Here is a 20,724-nt window from a genome sequence, read left to right on the forward strand (position 1 = left end):
CCTCGTCACGGGTTTGTGAACTAAAACTCTATCCAGGACTTAAACACACAACCTAGACCGACATTTCAGTGCAGAATGGAGGAATTTCTACATTGTCAGATGTACCCTCTTTCAGATGAGATGTTAAACCAAACCAATATTTGCCTATTAAGGTGGATGTAACCAATCCCAGGACAGCATTAGATGAACAGGGAATTGTCTTGGTATCCATGCCAATGTTCATCATTTGACCAAAACCACTAAAAGCAGATTGGCTGGTCATTTATCTCATCTGTTGATTGGGGGACTTTGTCAAGTACAAATTAACAACCGCATTTGCCTGCAAAACAACAATGTTTACACTAAAGTAAGCTATTGTGTGCAAAGTGTTTTGAAACGTTATGAGGTGCTATATTTAATGTAAGTCTGCCCATTTTTCTTTTACATATCTTGGAATTGCCACTGAGATGCCATGCTAACTATATTTAATTGAATAAGTGGTTCTCCTTTAATGGGCCTGTATTGTACATGCACGTGTCTAGGCACTGATTAAGATAAACATGAACCATACCAGATGTGTGAGTTTTATCCTTCAATGGGAGTTACAGTAAAGATGCAAGTTTTCAAATGATTTAAAACTTGGGTCCTTTAATAATGAACTGCATTATGAGTGCGAATAAAGACTGAAGATAAAAGCACAACAGTGAGAAGCTTTGTTGTTGATTCACAGTTGGTTTCTTTGACACTTGAATTCTCAACATCAACATTGTTTTATATCTGTCTCACATCAGTGGAGGGGCAGCATAAGGTTGAATGACATTTTAGCCAGGAACACCTATGCAGTATTGCTGAGCCCAGTTCCATCTTGGTTACAGTGTAGTCAGGAATAGGAATAGTAATAGGAATCAATGATGGAAAGATTGGGAATTTTGATCATGAATTATCTTCTGTTCAATAACTGGCCGTATATAAGACATTGATCATGTATTTTATTGATGCCTGACACCAAGGTGTAAAGTTTCTTCAGCTGTGAAGAATTTTCAGGAAGATCTCGATTATATTACATTGGAATAAAGCTGCTGAGGTAATGATGCCGGGACTAATGTACCTGTTCTTACTGCTAGATCTACTGTTTTAAACAGCCCTGTGATACAAAAAACCTACCTTAACTTGCACAAGATTGTAATTGTGTTACTGGGTTTCCTGATAGTGCCTATGTTTTGTCTAAGTTCACTCCTGTGCTGGTGAGCAAATGTGTATTCAATTAATATGTCAACTGTGGCATTCTTTCCATTGTGGCTTTCTACCCATTGAACGTTATCACAGCTGGTTACTGTAACATGCTCCACTCACTGGCATAAGATTGCTTTTAAAAAAAGGTAGCGAGTTGTGTAACGCTTTTTAAAATCAAATGCAAGGTAAGGGAAAATTTTAATCAGCTTTCTGCTTCCACTTTTTTGAACCCCTGACAATCGAACAGCCTTTTAGAACAGAAATCGCCCCTTACCAACTCCAAAGAGAAATTTGTCTGTTCAAAGTTGTTTACATTATCAAAGATTCGTCTTGATTCTGATTCTTCGCTACGTTAGTAATGATCATAATTGGGGACTGCATTTTTGTGTGGGCAGGTGTCAGAAATTGGATGATATAAGCTGCAGGGCCTGTGAGTCGCTGTGGCGCGCTGTTGATTTGCAGTTTAAAAAAAATTATTTTAACTCCTTCAACGCTGACCTCTTGAGAATTACCTCTGCCATTCTAACACTTAAGATTTGTGAAGTCAATATGCTGCCTTTCTCCAAAATGATGCAAATATAACCTGTAACAGTTATGAAATCAATAGCAATTACACACAAAATGACTTTCCAGAGTCATTCTGCACAGCAGGAGCAGCAGCCTTACGCTTTAGATTGAGCATGCAGAGAGAAATGGAAGTAGGACTCTGTTTGGAAAGTCATTTTATGCGTAATTGCTGTTGATTTTATAACTGCTACAGGTTATATTGGCATCATTATGGAGAAAGGCAGCACATTGACTGCACAAAGCATAAGTGTTAGAATGGCAGAGGCAATTCTCCTCGAGGTCAGCAGCGTTGAAAGAGTTAAAATAATTATCTTCTGTTCAATAACTGGCCATATAGTGATAGCAATCAAGTATTGGGCTATCGGTTAGCAACCTCCTGCTGGAATTTGGACTACCTGTGCTTGAACCTTACATCTGGCACACTTAACCGACTGTGTCCTGCATGACTACAGCAATAGCAACTATGTCCGGTGTAAATACAGAAAACCATTAATTATAATGGGAAGGCATCCACTCCAGTGCTTGTAATGCATGGGGGAAGCAGGGAGCTTCATGCTGATGTTTTAACTTATTCTTTAGGGGCAATGGAAAGGGGTTATCACTAATTAAATTTTATTGCTCCTTTCAGAATCAAGCACCCAAACATTGTGTCACTGGAAGATATTTATGAGAGTCCAACACATCTCTATTTGGTGATGCAACTGTAAGTATTGATTGCACATTTCATACCTCTACACAGAAATTCAGTTGTAACTATCCATCCACTAAGTGGTATTGCACATTCAATACTAACTATTTATTGTACATGGACCTAGTAATACAACTATAAATTTTTATCCAGTGCTAAATATCAATACTGCATAGTCCTGGAAATACGGCTGCAAACGTCCATCTAGTGCAAGCTCCCCATTACAGATTGACTCAAAAATGCAAATGTAACTATCTTTCCAGTGCTGAGTGTTTATTGCAAGTATCAATCTTTCCCAGGATAGGGTTTAAAATAACTGTGAAATCAACAGTGAACTGTACATGGTATGTATTTTAAATAATGTATGTAAACTAGATTATATATAGGGTGATGTCAAGTCTGAAGTGTGCTACAGGACAGAATCGCATTGAGGCTGGATAATGCTCTGAATCATTGAAACATCTTTGTTTCCTATCTTGCTCATCTTATTAATGTGCACATGTTTGAAAGAAGTATTGTTGTGATGATATTGACAAACAGGTTTCATATGATGGTACATTATAGTGCTACTGAACCATATAATTAGACTAATAGTGATGGGATTCATTTTATGGCTTTGTATTACTGAATGACTTCCAATATTTCCTGAATTGTATTGTATTTTTAATATAGCTTCAGCACAAAGAGCTGCAGGTCTACCACCTAACTTAATGGGCTGTCCAAGTCAGTTTCCAGGAATACAAAATTGCCTCAAATAATCATCCCTTGTTTTCTCTCCTTGCTACCACAGGATCTGTTTACAGATATGGTAGCGATGTGTGGGAGGTGTGGGATATGATGGGCCCTTACAAATATGACTTTGGTAAATTATCTGAGGTATGAGTGATCTTCATTGTGCCTGCTTTGGAGTACGTGCACCCATTTGGGTAGATTTTGATTTTATGTGATAGTGCATGATGGCTGATAGCAAGTCAGCAGCCCGCTTTACATCACTCCCGATGAGTTTTTTTTAAATTTGCAATGACTTCAATGGAAATAATAATCACTATTACAAAAAATCAAGATCTTCCCCACTGAGCATGGAGTAGGCATGCCCGCTTCTTGCGTATTGCTGAAAAAAAGAGACATGCTGTCAAAGCCTTTAGTCTTGCACTCATCAGGACAGACACAAGTATGCCAAATTTCAAAGGGAACAACAATTTATGCTGCATGAGAAAAGTGGTTCTGATTGGTTGGAAAGTCAGCTCTGATTGGTTGCAACATTACCATGGCAAATATACCAGAGAACTATTGTCCCCCATGCTTTTCTTTATTTAAAAATGGTGCAATATTTGGACATATTCCTTTTTCCTGCAGAGGACAGGTCCCTGCATATGAATATATGTGGCTTCTAGCAAGCGTAAGTGAGCCTCATTGCCACCACGACTGATAATCTTAAGTTAGTTGTTAGTGTCATTCTTAGCACACTCAGGGTTGTTCATCAAGTGCTGCCCAATTGCGGAATCACATCTAACGTTAGATATTATGTCCCGCATTTTGCAAGCATGGGTTGGTTGAAGTAGGGTCAGTACTCTGCCTATTAGTGCTGATCGATATGATCCACCAGTTGCTGGGGCATGCAGCCCATGTCCCTAGCATTGTACCGGCATTCAAACTCATATACCACATCACTCATTTGTGTGGTAGGCAGAACATATTTTTGGCTTGAAGGCAGCACCTTGTTACTGGAAAACACCACTTGTGTTGCCACTGCATAGTAGCAACATGAAAAGGCTAGCTCCACCTGTGCTCAAATTTTTGAGATACTTTACCCTTCCCGGGTAATTTGAGATGGACTGGGCCCTTTGCAGGTCCAAAAGTGGTGGTGATCTTAGGCTCGTGCATGAGCATGCGCGATATACAGTGAGCAATGATCTGATCGCGGTGGCCATTATCCCGCAAGATAAATTTGATACACCCTATTTCAGTGTCAAGTTTGTATGGTGAGTAAATGAATTGGGCCTTATTTGAGATTGCTGATAAGGCCAATCTTCTAGCGCTGGAGCTGTAGCATTCTAACAGGTATATTGAGCAGTGAAGGTAGACTTGTTGTAGACAATAGTAGAGAACCTGTTAGCGGATTTCTCAACTAGCACGTCAAGGAAAGGGAGCTCATTAGACTGAACAATCTGGAATGTGCTAAGAATTACACTGACAAACAATTTAAGATGATCTGTTGGACTTGCAATGTAGCTTACTTAAGCTTGCTAGAAGCTACATATATACAGTGACATGTCCCCTGCAGGCAAAAGAAATATGTCCAGACATTGTACCTTTTTTGAATAAACAAAAGCATGGGGGACAATAGTTGTCTGGCACATTTACCATGGCAGTATCTCGACCAATCAGAGCCAACTTGTCAACCAATCAGCACCCCTTTTCTCAGGCAGTATAAATTGTTGTTACCTTTGAAATTTAGCATTCTTGCACCTGTCCTGATGAGTGCGAGATGAAAAGCTTCAACAGCACGTCTCTCTTTTTCTAGCGATATTCCAGTTCTGTACTATCCAGCAACTAGTTCCGCAACTCCTCTTCTCCTGCCACTCGTTTTACCCCCACTGTCAGTAAACACTAGGTACAAAGCTGCAGGCTGGGTCGAGGAGGCTCCTGCAGGTTCCGACCCTTTTCAATGATTATCCTCAGCATCTGGCCCTTTTTTTATGGACTTGTAGCTCATACTGGTTTGCTGTTAGCAGTTGATCGGGAGCTCTCATGGGGGAATGGTGCCTCAGAAATGCTCTTCTGCAGTTTGTTGACCACCTTGGTCCCTACTGTGTATTTTGCATTGAACTCTCTTTGATTGAGCCAGGTTGCATAGTAAATGGCTCACGAATGGGTTGCTGTAGTTTCTGTTTTATTGTTCATGTGCTTAAAAATCAATGACCATCATACCCAGCGACAGTTTGAAAGAAGCTGGCCTGCATTAATATTGCTTGCAGGTTAATTTGAATAATACGATCTCTTCAAGTACTTCAGAAAGCTCTGATCTGTAATATTCATGGGCTGTTTGTTCATGATGTAGGAGTGTGTGGATTGGGTGGTGGGGGTCGATGTTATCTTCTTGTGTGCTGCTCCACGGGGAGGAGGTTGGAATCTATGACCTCTGCTGGCTTGTGAGTGCTGCCGACAACTAATTACAGTGTGGGAGAGGGAGCTGTAGACAACCTGTACTGTACATGTTGACATTTGAGTCATTGGCCCCATTGACATAACAGAATCAAGCAAAACCTACTTTTGACGTTCCTTTTTTGCCATTTTTTGACAGGCTTCAACATAAATTGCAACTTTTTCTCCTAATAAGAATCTTTCACCCTTGACAAACATGGAATTAAGGGAACACCTTTAACTCTGTAAGGGACCAGCTCATATGAAGCTTTGTTCCCTGGGAAAAACATGCATCAATGGAGTTTTGTAATCTCAGCAGGACTCTCTCTAAAGGGAGGCTTACAAATACAACTTCTTTAACCCTGTAGGGCCTTGGTGCAGTGAAGTAATGTCAGCTCATGATGATTGCTTGATTGAGGTTTTGGAACTCTTAAGGGAAATGGAGCAGCTTTCTTTAAAATAAATAGTAACACGTAGATTCATTTATCTCAGAATTTGTGTCTTTGGATGGTATTAATTAGAATTGTGGACTCTTTTGACGGTAACATAATAGGTAGACAGGAGCTCATAATCTCATCCGAAATTGTCACCTGACACTATTACGCCCACTCAGTGGGTGGAATCTTCTTCCCTCCCCTGTGGCGAGTTTGGTGAATATATGAGCATAGGTGGGGGGTGCATTTAATTGGGCAGGTGGGAACCCCACTGCCACCTTGCCTCCAAACGATTAAGACTGTGGCAGGAAGGCCTGTGGATGGCCTTCCCACCTCACTGCCAACTGAGACACTCAGGGTATTAACCCAGCGATGGGCAGGGACTCGTCATGCAGCGAGCACAACAAACCTGTGTGGGGCTGCTTGAAGTCTTCCAGGGTGGGGGCCCCTTTTTCAAAGGCATTCAATGCTTGATTGAGGAACCTGGCATTGTGGTGGGGGTGGGAGACGTGTCGAGAGCCACCCCCTTGCCCTTGCTGCTGACACTCCTCTCCCCACTCCACCCAAGTGGCACCTACTTCACAAACCCCTCCTGCTATGACTCACCTCTTCCCCTCGGATCCAGCAGGAATCCTAGGCCTTGGGTGGGCGTTGTACCAGCAGTAGCCACTGCCTCCGTGGTGACGCTGCTGAGTACAGAAGGACATAAGAAATAGGAGCAGGCCATTTGGCCCCTCAAGCCTGCCCTGTCATTCAATAAGATCATGGCTGATCTGCCCCAGGCTTCAACTCCTCTTTTGTGCCTGCTCATCATAGCCCTCAACTCCCCGATATTTCAAAAATCTATCTACCCCCTCTTTAAATACCAGTGATCTAGCCTCCACAACTCTCTGGGGTAGAGAATTCCACTTCCTTTAAAACCCTTGGATGCAGGCCATCAGGTCCTGGTGACTTGTCTGCTTTAGACCCATTAGTTTTACTTTTACTTTTCTCAAAGGGTCGTGAATCTGTGGAATTCACTACCTCAGAGTGCAGTAGATGCTGGGACGCTGAATAAATTTGAGGAGGAGATAGACAGATTTTTAATTAGTAACGGGTTGAAAGGTTATGGGGAGAGGGCAGGAAATTGGAGTTGAGGCCGAAATGAGATCAGCCATGATCATATTGAATGGTGAGGCAGGCTCGAGGGGCTGAATTGCCTACTCCTGCTCCTAGTTCTTATGTTCTATTAGTTTGTCAAATACTTTGTCCCTTGTGATAGAGACTATTACAAGATCTTTTCTCCCATTAGTTCCATGCTTAACTGATATCTTTGGGATGTTTATAGTATCCTCCACTGTGAAGACCGTTGCAAAATACTGGTTTAACTTATCTGCCATTTCCCTGTTCCCCATTATCAATTCTCCAGTCGCATCCTCCAAGGGTCCCACACTCACTTTAGCCACTCTTTCTTTTCATATACCCGTAGAAGCTCTTGCTGTTTGTTTTTATATTTCTTGCCAATTTACTTTCATAATCAATTTTCTCCCTCTTTATTAGCTTTTTAGTCATCTGCTGCTTGTTCCTTAAATATTCCCAATCCTCTGGCCTACCATTAGTTTTCGCCGCTTTGTATGCCTTAGTTTTGATTGGATACTCTCCTTGACCACCTTTGTTAACCACGGGTAGTTCATCCTTCTCATTGAGTCCTTTTTGACCAGGATAAATTTTTGCTGAGTGTTATGAAATATCTGCTTAAATGTCTGCCATTGCTCATCCATTGACTCTCTCCTTTGTCTATTTTCCCAGCCCACTTTAGACAACTCTTTTCTTCATACCTCTGTAATTGCCCTTATTTAAGTTGAGGGCACTGGTTTTAGACCCGAGTTGCTCGCCCTCAAACTGAATTTAAAATTCTACCATGTTGTGATTGCTACATCCTATAGGATCCTTAACTACGACATCGCTTATTAATCCCACCTCATTACACATTACTAGATCTAAAATAGCCTGTTCCTGGGTAGGTTCTGCAATGTATTGTTCTAAGAAACAAACCCTGATGCATTCTACAAATACGCCTTCCATGTTACCCCTGCCAATCTGATTTGTTCAGCCAATATGCACCCATGACAATTGTAGTGCCCTTCTTATACACCTCCATTATTTCCCAATTTATACATTATCCTATAGTGAGGCAACTCTTTGGGGGCCTATAGACGACTCCTACCCGTGACTTCTTCCCCTAGCTATTCCTTATTTCCACCCAAACTGATTCCACATCACGATCTATTGCACCTACATCACTACTCACCACCGCACTGATACCTTCCTTTATTAACAAAGCTATCCCACCTCCTTTTCCTTTTTGCCTGTTTTTTTCTGGAATGTTGAACACCCTTGAATATTGAGTTCCCAGTCTTGGTCACCCTGCAACCACATTTCTGTAATAGCTATCAAGTCATATTCATTTAGTTCTATTTGTGCCATCATCTCATTTATCTTGTTACAAATGCTGTGTGCATTCAGATAAAGAGCCTTAAGCTTTGACTTTTTGCCATTATTACTCATTCTAATTTCGGTTGCAATCATCTGCTTGTATTTTTTGCCCCTTCCTGTCACACTTTGATTATTGTTCACCCCTTCACTACCCTGCACACCTATTCTCTTGTTTCCTTTTGATTTTTTAATCTTCCCTTCAATTGAATCCTCCCCATCACTAATTAGTTTAGACTCCTATCTACAACTCTAGTTATACGATTTGCCAGGACACTGATCCCAGCATGGTTCAAATGAAGCCCATCCCAATGGAACAGCTCTCTCCTTCCCCAGTACTGGTGCCAGTGCCCCATGAATTGGAACCCATTTCTCCCATACCAATCTTTGAGCCACGAATTTGCCTCTCTAATCTTATTTACCCTACGCCAATTTGCATGTGGCTCAGGTAGTAATCCGGAGATTATTATCTTTGTGGTTCTGCTTTTTAACTTAGCCCCGAGCTTATCGCAATCCCTCAGCAGAACCTCTTTCCTAGTCCTAACTATGTGATTGGACCTGTGTGGACCACAACAACTGGATCCTTCTCTTCCCTCCCATTTCAAGTTCCTCTCCAGCCCAGAAGGGATGTCCTTGGCACCAGATAGGAAACACAGCCTTCAGGACTCTGTCTTTGCTGCAGAGAACAGTATCTATTCCCCTAACTATGCTATCCCCTATTACGACTACATTTCTCTTTTCTCCCCTCACTTGAATGGCTCTCTGTATCACAGTGCTGTGGTCTATGCCCTCATCCACACCGGGAACAAGAACCTCATACCTATTGGTCAAGGATGTTGGCTGAGGATCCTCCAGAGCTAAATTCTGGATCCCCATACCTGCCTCACTCACGGTCACACCCGCCTGTCCCTGACCACGGTCCAAATTTGATGTAATTAATCTAAGGAATGTGACTCTCCTGAAACAGTGTCCAGATAACTCTCTCCCTCCCTGATGTGCCACAGTATCCGCAGCTCAGACTCCAGCTCATCAACTCTGAGCCCAAGTTCCTCGAACAGCCAACACTTGCTGTAGATGTGGTCACCGTGGATCACACCAGCATCCACCAGCCCCCACATACCACAGCTGCAACACATCGCCTGCCCAGCCATCTCTATTCCATTTAATTAATTAATTTGGATGTTAAATATTTTAAAAATGAATTTCTTAACTGTACTCTTCAGCTGTAATAACATCCCCTGATTTAAAACACTTGGCCAATCAAAAGAGACATGGAAGAGATACCCACCAATCACCTACCTGTTTTCCTTTGATATCACACTTTGGCTCTGACATGTAGAAACAGAGCTGCTGGTCTTTGGCTGGCAGCTCAGGGTAGGCTAGGACTTCTGCTCCCAGGATCAAGGGCCCCGGGGGAAGGCCCACCATTGGCCTGTCAAGTGTCTGAATGGCACATGATGTGATTGGCCTTCCCAAAAAGAGACAACATGGGACTCTTGCTGGCTCTCTAGCTGGCGGCCAAGACCCCCGTCACCTCGAGATTCCACGCAGTAGGTCATTGCACTGTGATCTCAGTTATGTGGTTGAATCTTGGAGTGCGATTGAGCCTACAGCTTTCGGCCTTGGAAGTGATGGTGTTACCTACTGAGTATGGGCTGAAGGCAACATTCAGCCCTTATTCTTTATATGTAGTTGGAGATAATTTATCAGCTCACCTTTGTTAATGCTAGCGTTGGTTAAACGTATTGTTCTTTGATTGCTGGCAAAGCTGAGTTATGGTTGATGTTGCTTTTTATAATTGTGTGGGTTTTGCCATTAAAGGTCTGCCCTTTGTTTCCCCTGACCTGGATTCAAATATAATGCAGGCAGAAGGTGCAAGAGGCTTCTCCTGGTCGTGTAAAATAATTTGGGCAGTCTACAAACATAATGATGGACAGGACATGATCCTCTGGTTCATTCAGTCTCTCCCACAGCATTGTGATAACCATCCATACACCTTCCACAGTGCACCCAAGACTCTGATTTCCTGGAAGAAGCGAAAAACCAGATTAAAATTCCAGGCCAATTTGTGATGGGAAAAGAAATCTGGGAAATTCCTCTCCAATCTCCTTCAATCCAAGCTGTGATTGTATGGGCTTCTAGTGAATGTTGCCTATGATGTAACACTAATTGGTGTTGCTATCTCAGTTAGGGAGGACATAAAGAAGACTGGTGCAGAAAGTGCATAAAACTCTCTGGAGAGGGCGATTGTTAGCTGGTTGTGGTGGAGCTGGACCATCCAAGAAGGCTGCTCTAGACCTGGGAGCACATAATGCTGACACCACCTTATGAAAAATGGAAAAGCATTAAGGCAATAATGTTCTCTGGCTCCCCTTCCAGCACAGAACCTCCAAAGGCAGTGGTAGAGATGGGAATGCAGCAAACCTCCACACTGGGAGCGGAGGCTGGCAAAATTATTTTTGAAGTATTTTTGTTGTCTTCGTGAGCACAAGTGAAATCTGTGGGATGGGTCCTGTCCAAACAAATCACTTTGTAATCATCAGCTTTGGTAGCTTTAATAACCATTGCATTTTGTCTATGATATTGCTAACTGCTTATTATAGTAATGTTTTTCCCATTACCTTTCGAGCCGATCTCGCTGCTCTTGGTGACATGGATCAATTTGCAAACCCAACATCGTATGTAGTTTAAAAGATATTGTATTGAGTCGAATTACCAGAGTGATGGAAGTTATGATCAGGTGTAATCCATTAATCTGTCTTTAATAATTCAATTAAGTCTGTCTGCTCCAACTAAATGATTGCTGCTCTCATGAGTACGATTTAACTGCAGCCTGGATTAATGAAGATGAACGGCTATTATCTTCAAGTGGGGCTGAAACTGGAGCCTGTTCATGCAGTCAGTGTGAAGAGGAGACTGAGTATAAAGCATCTTTAAGAAAGACAAGACAGCGAGACTAGTTGTTGCAACCAGTCCATCCCACATTCACTTTTCCCTTGCTCCCTTGTAAATGAGGCTCCTGTGACTATCTGAGTCCTAAGCAAAGAATTAGAGCAGAAGGAGCCCAGTCAGACTATTGCCTCTGATGGGACTTTGAACATCCTCTCCAATATGTCTGATGCTCCTGCTCTATGGTCACAACCCTGAAAATTTCTCCCTTTTTAAGAATCCAGGTGGATTTGCAAGTTGCTATGAATCGGCATACACCACTTTTTCAGGTAGAGGTAGACCATTCCGATCATTACAACAAAGTCCTTATTGGGGCTTGGCTGTAAAATCCTCATCCTAGCTGTAGTGGAGGGAGCGTGGCTTTCACCACCAGACCCACTCTTGACATAAACAAAAACAAAAATACCTGGAAAAACTCAGCAGGTCTGGCAGCATCGGCGGAGAAGAACAAAGTTGACGTTTCAAGTCCTCATGACCCTTCAACAGAACTAAGTAGAAATAGGAAAGGGGTGAAATATAAGATGGTTTACGGGGTGGGGGTTGTTGGGACAAGCAAGCAGTGATAGGAGCAAATAACCAAAAGATGTCACAGACAAAAGAACAAAGAGGTGTTGAAGGTGGTGATATTATCTAAAAGAATGTGCTAACTAAGATTGGAGAGCAGGACGAGCAAGGTACAGCTCTAGTGGGGGTGGGGTGAAATAAACCATGGGTGGAATACATTTAAAAATAATGGAAATAGGTGGGAAAAGAAAAATCTATTGTTCCAATGAAGCTCAACGCAAACTGGAGGAACAACACCTCATCTTCCGACTAGGCACTTTACAGCCTTCCGGACTGAATATTGAGTTCAACAACTTTAGATCTTGAACTCCCTCCTCCATCCCTACCCCCTTTCCGTTTCTTCCCCCTCCCTTTTGTTTTTTCCAATAATTTATATAGGTTTTTCTTTTCCCACCTATTTCCATTATTTTTAAATGTATTCCACCCATGGTTTATTTCACCCCACTCCCACTAGAGCTACCTTGCTTGTCCTGCTCTCCAATCTTAATTAGCACATTCTTTTAGATAATATCACCGCCTTCAACACCTCTTTGTTCTTTTGTCTGTGACATCATTTGGTTATCTGCTCCTATCACTGCTTGCTTGTCCCTACAACACCCCCCCCTTCTTCTCCCCTGCCCCCTCCCCCGTAAACCAGCTTATATTTCACCCCTTTCCTATTTCTACTTAGATCTGTTGAAGGGTCATGAGGACTCGAAACGTCAACTTTGTTCTTCTTCGCAGATGCTGCCAGACCTGCTGAGTTTTTCCAGGTATTTCTGTTTTTGTTTTGGATTTCCAGCATCCATAGTTTTTTGTTTTTACCTCATCTTCCGACTAGGCACTTTACAGCCTTCCGGACTGAATATTGAGTTCAACAATTTTAGATCATGAAATCTCTCCTCCATCCCCACCCCCTTTCCAATTCTCCCCCCATCCCCCTTTTTTTTCCAATAATTTTTATAGATTTTTCTTTTCCCACCTATTTCCATTATTTTTAAATGTATTTCCATCCATTGTTTTATCTCTACCTTTTAGCCTTTTTCGATTCCTTCACCCACCCCACCCCCACTAGGGCTATCTGTACCTTGCTCGTCCTGCTTTCTACCCTTAATTAGCACATTCCTTAGATAATATCAACACTTTCAACACCTCTTTGGCCTTTTGTCTGTGACATCTTTTGGTTATCTCCACCTATCACTGGCCCTCTATCCAGCTCTACTTGTCCCACCCCCCCCACTTTAAACCAGTTTATATTTCACCTCTCTTCTATTTTTACTTAGTTCTGTTGAAGGGTCATTCGGACTCGAAATGTTAACTGTGTTCCTCTCCGCAGATGCTGCCAGACCTGCTGAGTTTTTCCAGGTATTTTTGTTTTTGTTTTGGATTTCCAGCATCCGCAGTTTTTTTGCTTTTATCCACTCTTGACATACTCATACTCTGTGGTAACCTGCTCTTCCTTTGAGCGTTTAACCCTCTATAATTATTCTTCCACCTCTGCCTAATGACCTGTGAACTCCTTTGGGAGTTTCCTGCTGAAACCTCTTTCCTTTTCTCACAGCTTCTGCACTAAACAATCCCTAAACTCAACGATTCTAACCATGTAAGCTTCTCTAATTCCCTCTCCTCCTCCGACGCTTTTTCTCACCTCCAATCGCATGTTTGTGGAACTTGTGGATTTAAGATCTAGATTCCTGCTTCCTCTAACCTTCATCCATTCTGTAGCTTCTTACCCCCTCCCCAGACTTCACAAGGCACATCTCCTCAACTTCCTATGCCCCCAGTCCCGATCCTGTCCATGTAATGAATTCCCACTAAACTCAATACTCAATATTGAACGCTCACTAGCTGGGAGGAATGGGATCGAATTAGCCATCGTCATTATAAGTCACCCATGACTCTCTTTCTTTTCTCCATTTTATTTTTAACCTCCATGACTAAACCTTTGTTTAGTCTCACTTCCTTCTTTGGTTCGACTTCTAACTGCCACATTTCAGTTAGTAAATCATCTGCACGAGTCTCCCCTCAATTTCCAAGGTGATAATCTCAGATGTACCTCAAGTTTCCATTGGTGGCTCTTTGCAGACACATTAGAGAGAGATTGGGTGAGCAGTACATTGAAGAGAAGACTGGAAACAGAGCGATTGGCTGAGCAGTAAGCTGCCATCATTAGCCCTTTCCTTTACCATTTCTACATGTTCCATCTGAATGCTGGCGTCCAAGGGTTTTGGGATTAGCCTCCATGTCTGTGCTGCTAGCGCCTGGCTCTGCCTCTGTCACCACCCTTGGCCATCACTGTGTTGTCCAATTGCTTATCAAACTCAAAGCGCTCACTGACATGACTGAAGCCATCCTGCTTGTTTCTCACCAAACACTTTGTGCCCTGCCCCATATTCAGTGCTGTTCACTCGTTCGTAAACCAAAATATACCAGTATTGCTGCCCTATTTCACCTTCAAGTCCCGTAAAACCACCACTAAAAGACCCTCTTTCACTTTTGCCAAGCCACCTGCCTCATCGTTATCAGTACTGAAAGCCACATCTTTGTACTTCCAGGCCTGCTTTCTCCAGTACTGTACTTGCCAGGTGCCTGGGTTGGGTTCCACCTTGTACAAATTGCTAAAATTCTTCTGCCTCCACTCTGTCCTTAATTAAGTTCTGCTCCCATATCACCCCATCCTCATCAACATCCCACTCTCAAAAACTCTCAGTCCATGTCCTTGTCTACAGGTGCCTTCATGGCCATTGTAATCCCTACATGCCAGCCCTAAGCCAAGCACTCGTTCCGTTCCTTCAGCTCTTTTGGTCCCACACATTGGAACAATCTTTCTAAACCTCCCCACCTTGCTTACTACAATCCTTCCAAAATTTTCCTCAAAATCTATTTCTTTGATCTTGGCTTTGTTCATGGTTCACCCCTAACTGCTTCCCCATCTTTCCCTTGAGTCTATTTTCCATTCCTCTGAACAGACTGGAAGTTCTCATTGCTTGTGTCCAGGGGGAGGCTGTTGGCACAAATCAGACGATCAGCAAACTTGGGAGGCACAGAAGGTTGAAGCTGGGTAGGAGAAGGCAGAGAGCGTTCCTGGGCAAAATGCTGGCAACTGATTTATCACATTGCAATGAGATTTTTACATTGAGGGACACAAATGTGCAAGGGTTTTGTGGCGCAGGGGGTAGTGTCTCTGCCCCTGAGCCAGAAGTTCCGGGTTCAAATCCCACTCCAGGACGTGATGCACGATGGCCAAGGAAGGTGTGTTCAGGTCATGGCCAAACAGGTTGAGTGTCAACCCGCAAATCCTCTAAAATGCCAATGGCAGGTGGTAAGAGTGGGAGAGATTTCCTGGTCAGCCATGTGCTGGACAGAAACTGGAACATCTACCATCGCTATCCATAGCTCCAGGCTACAACGTGCATGTAAAGGTGTATGTTGGCACAGCAGCTCGGAGTCCAAGTGAACTGTAACACATCGCCGCCACCACCACCACACGTAACTGCACCAGAGCCAACGTTCCCTGCCTTTCTCTTTTTAGTTCTATCCTGAGTTAGTGGTCATTAGTTACTCCTCCCTCTGTTCCTCCCCTGTACCCCCTCCCCCCACCCATCCGGCAAATTCAATAAAGGGCTGGGCTTTTAATTCCTTGCATGTTTTGCAAACGGTTTCCTGCTTCAGTTTGCTGTGGCCATGCCCATGTTGTTTTCCCCTGGATGTTGTAGCTGAGGGGTCCTTGAGCAGGTACCTTCTCACTGCCTGTGCTGCTTCTCTCTCGTATAATAAAGAGTAGAAAGGCCCCAGTGCTGAGGCTTGGCCTGTGCTCACTTAGCTGACCTTAGCCGGGACAGTGATAGGGGTGCTGGACGAGGGAGAGAAAAATCATCCAGCATTTCCCCCCTCCCCACCCCCCACCCCACTCCCAACTCCTTCTCAATCCCTATTTGGTGAACACTCCTGGATTGTGCATGTGTGTGAATACCAGCTAAGAATAGGTCAGACTCCACAGGCTGAATTTTCAGAGGCTGTTGAAGACAGGGATGGTGTTGGCAGGGTGCGGGGCGGTGGGGGAGGGGGAAGGGAATCGCGAAAATACTTGGGGGTGGGTGGGGGAGGACCTTGAAAATACCCGTGCCAGGCAATGTGTCAGTTTCAGGATGCCATTCTCAGCACTGGGCAGTTTGGAGGAAGCAAGCCTGGGGCCCAGGAAAGGCTGCCCCCCACCCCATGAGGTGGACAGTCAATTCAGCTCGCCAACAGCCCTGTTGAAGCAGGAAGCTGACACGTTTTCCAGTTGGCCTTTAGTTTACCAATGTGACGACGGAGGGGGCAGGTCAACTGCCTGGAGGTGGGCACCCAGCGGCAGGCCAGGGCCAGAACTCCAGGCATGCCTACAGGCCCTCCCTGCCTGCCTAGCTGGGATACAATCGAAGGCCTATGTAGGACCCTCCCACCCCGCCACTGTTCCCCCACAGCGGTGGCTTGGCTGCTGTTTCTGTTTTTTAAATTAAAGTTTATAAGAAGTGGATGAGAGCGCACCATCTTGCTGACGCATCCTCCCAGTTTCTTAGCTCCTGAGGGTGCCTTTCTGAAGCTGCAAGGCCTCTCGTTGGCCCTCCAGTTTTGAGAGCTCCATCTGTCGCCCTTAACTAGTCCAGTGAAGGCCTCGCCCAGTTGAAAATCTTAATTTGAACCTGTTTCCTGCTTCCATGGTGAAAATCCAGCCCCAGGCGACTTCCCCAGTTGGCAGCCCCCAACACCCTCAGTCCAAGTTGGCACATGAGCACTGCCATCTTGATGAGGTTTAAAATGGCTGCTAGATCCCATGGAAACGGGAGTGGGTTCAAAGCAGGGCCCATTATCTTCAGATAAGGTGCAGGGAAAATTGAAAACAAATTTTGATGGTTTTTCCTCATAAGGTACACATGGGAAGTCCTTGCAAGCTTCAATTCCCTTTAATACTCTGGGTGCTACTAATGCACTAATCCTGCTCTGAGACTGTAGAGTCCTAATCGCTTACATTGTCAGCAGCTTTCCGCAGTGATCTGCTCTGTTAAGGTTACACTGAAGGATTTTTGAGTCTTGCTTTGGAACACAGTGAGAGCCAAAGGTCTCAGATATATATTTAAAAAAGAAGTTATTTTAAGATGTATTTGTTATGAAATCCTGACCCAAGTATAAAATCTTCTCCGGTCGTTCTGAGGCTGTCGGGAGCAATAAATTTGTGGCATTTCAAGCAGGTTGCTGCTCAGTCCATGGGAGCGTAAACGCACTATCCCATTCTGCTGGCCGCTTTTACTGCAGCCCTGGTTATACAGGGATTTTTGCGGCTTGAATGTTTACAATCATTTACTGAGTAACTCCTTGGCTTAGTGCCCTTGAACTTAATGAAATTATTCTTCTGCTCATCAAATATAAAAAAAAATAGGAGCAGCAATAGGCCACTTGGCCCCTTGAGACTGTTCTATAGCTTTCAACATTTCAATACGATCGTGGTTCATCTGATTGTGGCCGTAACTCCACTTTTCTGTCTTCCCCGCCATAACCCTTGACTCTCTTGGAGATCAAAAATCGAACTCAGCCTTGAATATATTCAACGATCCTGCCATTCCCTGCAGTCTGTGAAAGAAAATTCCAAAGATTAACGATCCACTGAGAGAAGAATTTCCTCCTCCATCTTAAATGCTTATTTTAAAACTGTGCCTCCTAGTTCTAGATCCCCACCCCCCATGAGAGGAAACATCCTCTCAGCATCCATCCTGTCAAGCCCCCTCAGAATTTTATATGTTATAGTAAGATCACCTCTCAGCCGTCTAAATTCCAATGAGTATCAGTCCAACCTGCTCAACCTTTCCACATAAGACAACCCATTCATCTCGGGAATCGACCTAGCAACCCCTTCTCTGAACTGCCTCCAATGGAAGTATATTCCTCCTTCCTTAAGGAGGCTAAAACTGTGTGCAGTACTCAAACTGTGTGCAGTACTCAAACTGTGTGCAGTACTCAAACTGTGTGCAGTACTCAAACTGTGTGCAGTACTCCAAGTGTGGTCTCACCAATGTGCTGTACTGTAGAAAGACTTCCCTACATTTTTATTCCATCCCCTTGCAATAAAGGCCAATATTCCATTTTCTTCCTAATTTCTTGCTGTACCTGCATGTGCAAAGACAGTCGACCCCTCTGTACCACAGCATTTCTGCAGTGTCCCTCCATTTACTCCAGCTACAGAAGTAACAAGATGAACTATATTGCTGAAAAGAGAGACTTGTTGCTGAAGCTTTTCATCTTGCACTTGTCAGGACAAACACAAGAATGCCAAATTTCAAATGATCGCAACAATCACGACAGGCAAAAAGGCTGCTGATTGGTTGGCAAGTCGACTCTGGCCGAGGCTTTGCCATGGAGAAAGCAACAGGGAACTATAGGCTCCCCAAGCTCCCTGGTAATTCAGAAAAGACGCAATGCTGAACATATCCATTTTGTTTGTAGAGAATGGTCCCTGCGTATGAATGTATCTCGTTTCTAGCAAGTATAAATGAGCAGGAGTAGGCCACTCAGCCCCTCAAGCCTGCTCTTCCATCCAATAAGATCATGGCTGATCTGAATGTAATCTCAACGCCATATTCCTGCCTGCACCGCCCTCCACACCCCCCCCACCCCCCCAACCCCCCCCCACCGCCAATAACCTTTCACCTCCTTGTTGATCAGGAATCTATCCACCTCTGCCTTAAAAACATTCAAAGGCTCTGCTTCCACTGCCTTTTCAGGAAGAAAGTTACAAAGACTCTCAACCCTCAGAAAAAATTTCTCCTCATCTCTGTCTTAATTGAGTGACCCCTTATTTTTAAACAGTGGCCCCTAGTTCCAGATTCTCCCACAAGAGGAAACATCCTCTCCACATCCACCCTGTCAAGTCCCCTCAGGATCTTAAAGATTTCAATTAAGTCGCCTCTTACTCTTCTAAATTCCAGTGGGTACAGGCATAACATATCCAGCCTTTCCTCTTAGGACAGCCCGCCCATTCCTGGTATTAGTCAAGTAAACCTTCTCTGAACTGCTAATGCATTTACGTCTAGACCAGTACTGTACACAATACTCCATGTGTGGTCTGACTAATGCCCTGTACAACTGAAGCATAACCTCCCTACTTTTTGTAATCGATTCCCCTCGCAATAAATGATAGCATTCTGTTAGCTTTCCTAATTACCTGCTGTAGCTGCATACTAACCTTCTGTGATTCATGCACCATGACACCCAGATCCCTTTGAATCTTGCAGATCTGCAATCTCTCAACTTTTAGATAATGAGCTTCTTTTCTTATTCTTTCTGCCAAAATGAAAGATTTCACATTTGTCCACATTATACTCCATTTGCCAGATCTTTGCCCACTCACTTAACCCACTTTGTAGCCTCCTTTCATCCTCATCACAATTTACTCTCCTATCATTCTTTGTGTCCTGTTATCTTAAATTGGTGGTTAGTGTAGCTATTAGCGCACTCAGGGTTGTTCAGCAAGTGCTGCCCGAATGTGTGGTCACAGCTAACAGTAGATGTTTTGTTTTGGGTTTTACAAGTGTGGACTGGTGAACTATGATGCTTCGTTCCATGCGACCTTCTGACCTCGCCCAGTGATGTTTTCTAAGTTCCAGAGAATATTCTGTCAGTCCTCTCGGGCAGAATATTGCTGTTGGCGTGCGGGGGCGTGCCCGACACACCGACGCATAAAATGACGCGCGGTGACATCGGGCATGCGCCCCGGCGTCATTTCGACATTTTGTTCAGCGGGCACATGCCAGAGGCGGCTGCGCGCCCGCCGAAATGTAAATGGCCTGGTAAGGCCATTAAAAAAGTAATTAAACTAGTTAAGAACGGCGCCCGTCCAACCTTAAGGTTGGTGGGCAGGCGAAGAGCCCAAGCGATCTTTGCATTTTTCATCCACGGGTGGGATGAGGTTTCCTGAAGCTTTCATAAAATAAATGAATTTTCCCAGCTTCACAAACATGTCCCAGCTCGTGTGACACTGTCACATGAGGGGACATGTTTAAATAAACTTTTGCTTTATTTATTAAAAAGTGTTGTGACCCATTCAATCTACCTCAGGCAGCTCCATGCCTCAGGGAGTTTGTTGCGCACTTTCCTGCTGGTCCCGACTCTCCCTGCTTCCCCTCCGCCCGCACAGGGAGCGCTGAGCGCTACTGGCTGTGCGTTAAGCTGGGCAGGCCTTAATTAGCCCGCCCACACAAAATGGTGGCACGCAACGATTGCGGGTGGTGATCAGCTCAGCGCCAGCTCCCACCCAGTCTGCCCACCGTAGGAAAGATTATTTCCCTTGATATCCTGTTCTTTAACATGCAGGTGAATTTGAAGGAATAAATCCAGGGTCATGTTAATTACTCGAAAATATAATTTGGCCTCTTCATAATAGTGAGTGAGCTATTGCAGGAACTGATTGTCATATTTACAACTGACAAATCATGAAGTTCATTTGTGTTTATCACACTTGAATATCAACTAAACTAATTAACATCATCCGCATTGAGGAACTTTAGCAGCACTTTACAGAAGGGGAAGATTAACTTTGGGCAGATTATGGGAAGGTTAAAGTGTAGGCTGGGGTGGGGAAGCCCCATTGAGGAATAAGATTTGAGAGGATTTGAGGCTGGGAGAAAGTTAGTGAGGTCAAATGGTTTCGTTAGAGCTTAAAGAAGCTGTCGCCTGTGATGG

General features: G+C 43.9%; 1 protein-coding gene across 1 annotated transcript in view; it reads left to right on the plus strand.

The window, feature by feature from the left end:
• LOC144681610 (calcium/calmodulin-dependent protein kinase type 1-like) overlaps window positions 1–20,724 on the plus strand; it is a 205,855-nt gene that overhangs the window by 159,873 nt on the left and 25,258 nt on the right. Inside the window, exon 4 of the mRNA XM_078543364.1 lies at window positions 2,408–2,482. Within this exon, the coding sequence (XP_078399490.1) occupies window positions 2,408–2,482 (75 nt within the window). The remainder of the gene's footprint in view (window positions 1–2,407; window positions 2,483–20,724) is intronic.

Source organism: Cetorhinus maximus, chromosome 6 (assembly GCF_964194155.1).
Source record: "Cetorhinus maximus chromosome 6, sCetMax3.hap1.1, whole genome shotgun sequence".
In the NCBI taxonomy this organism is placed as follows: Eukaryota; Metazoa; Chordata; class Chondrichthyes; order Lamniformes; family Cetorhinidae; genus Cetorhinus; species Cetorhinus maximus.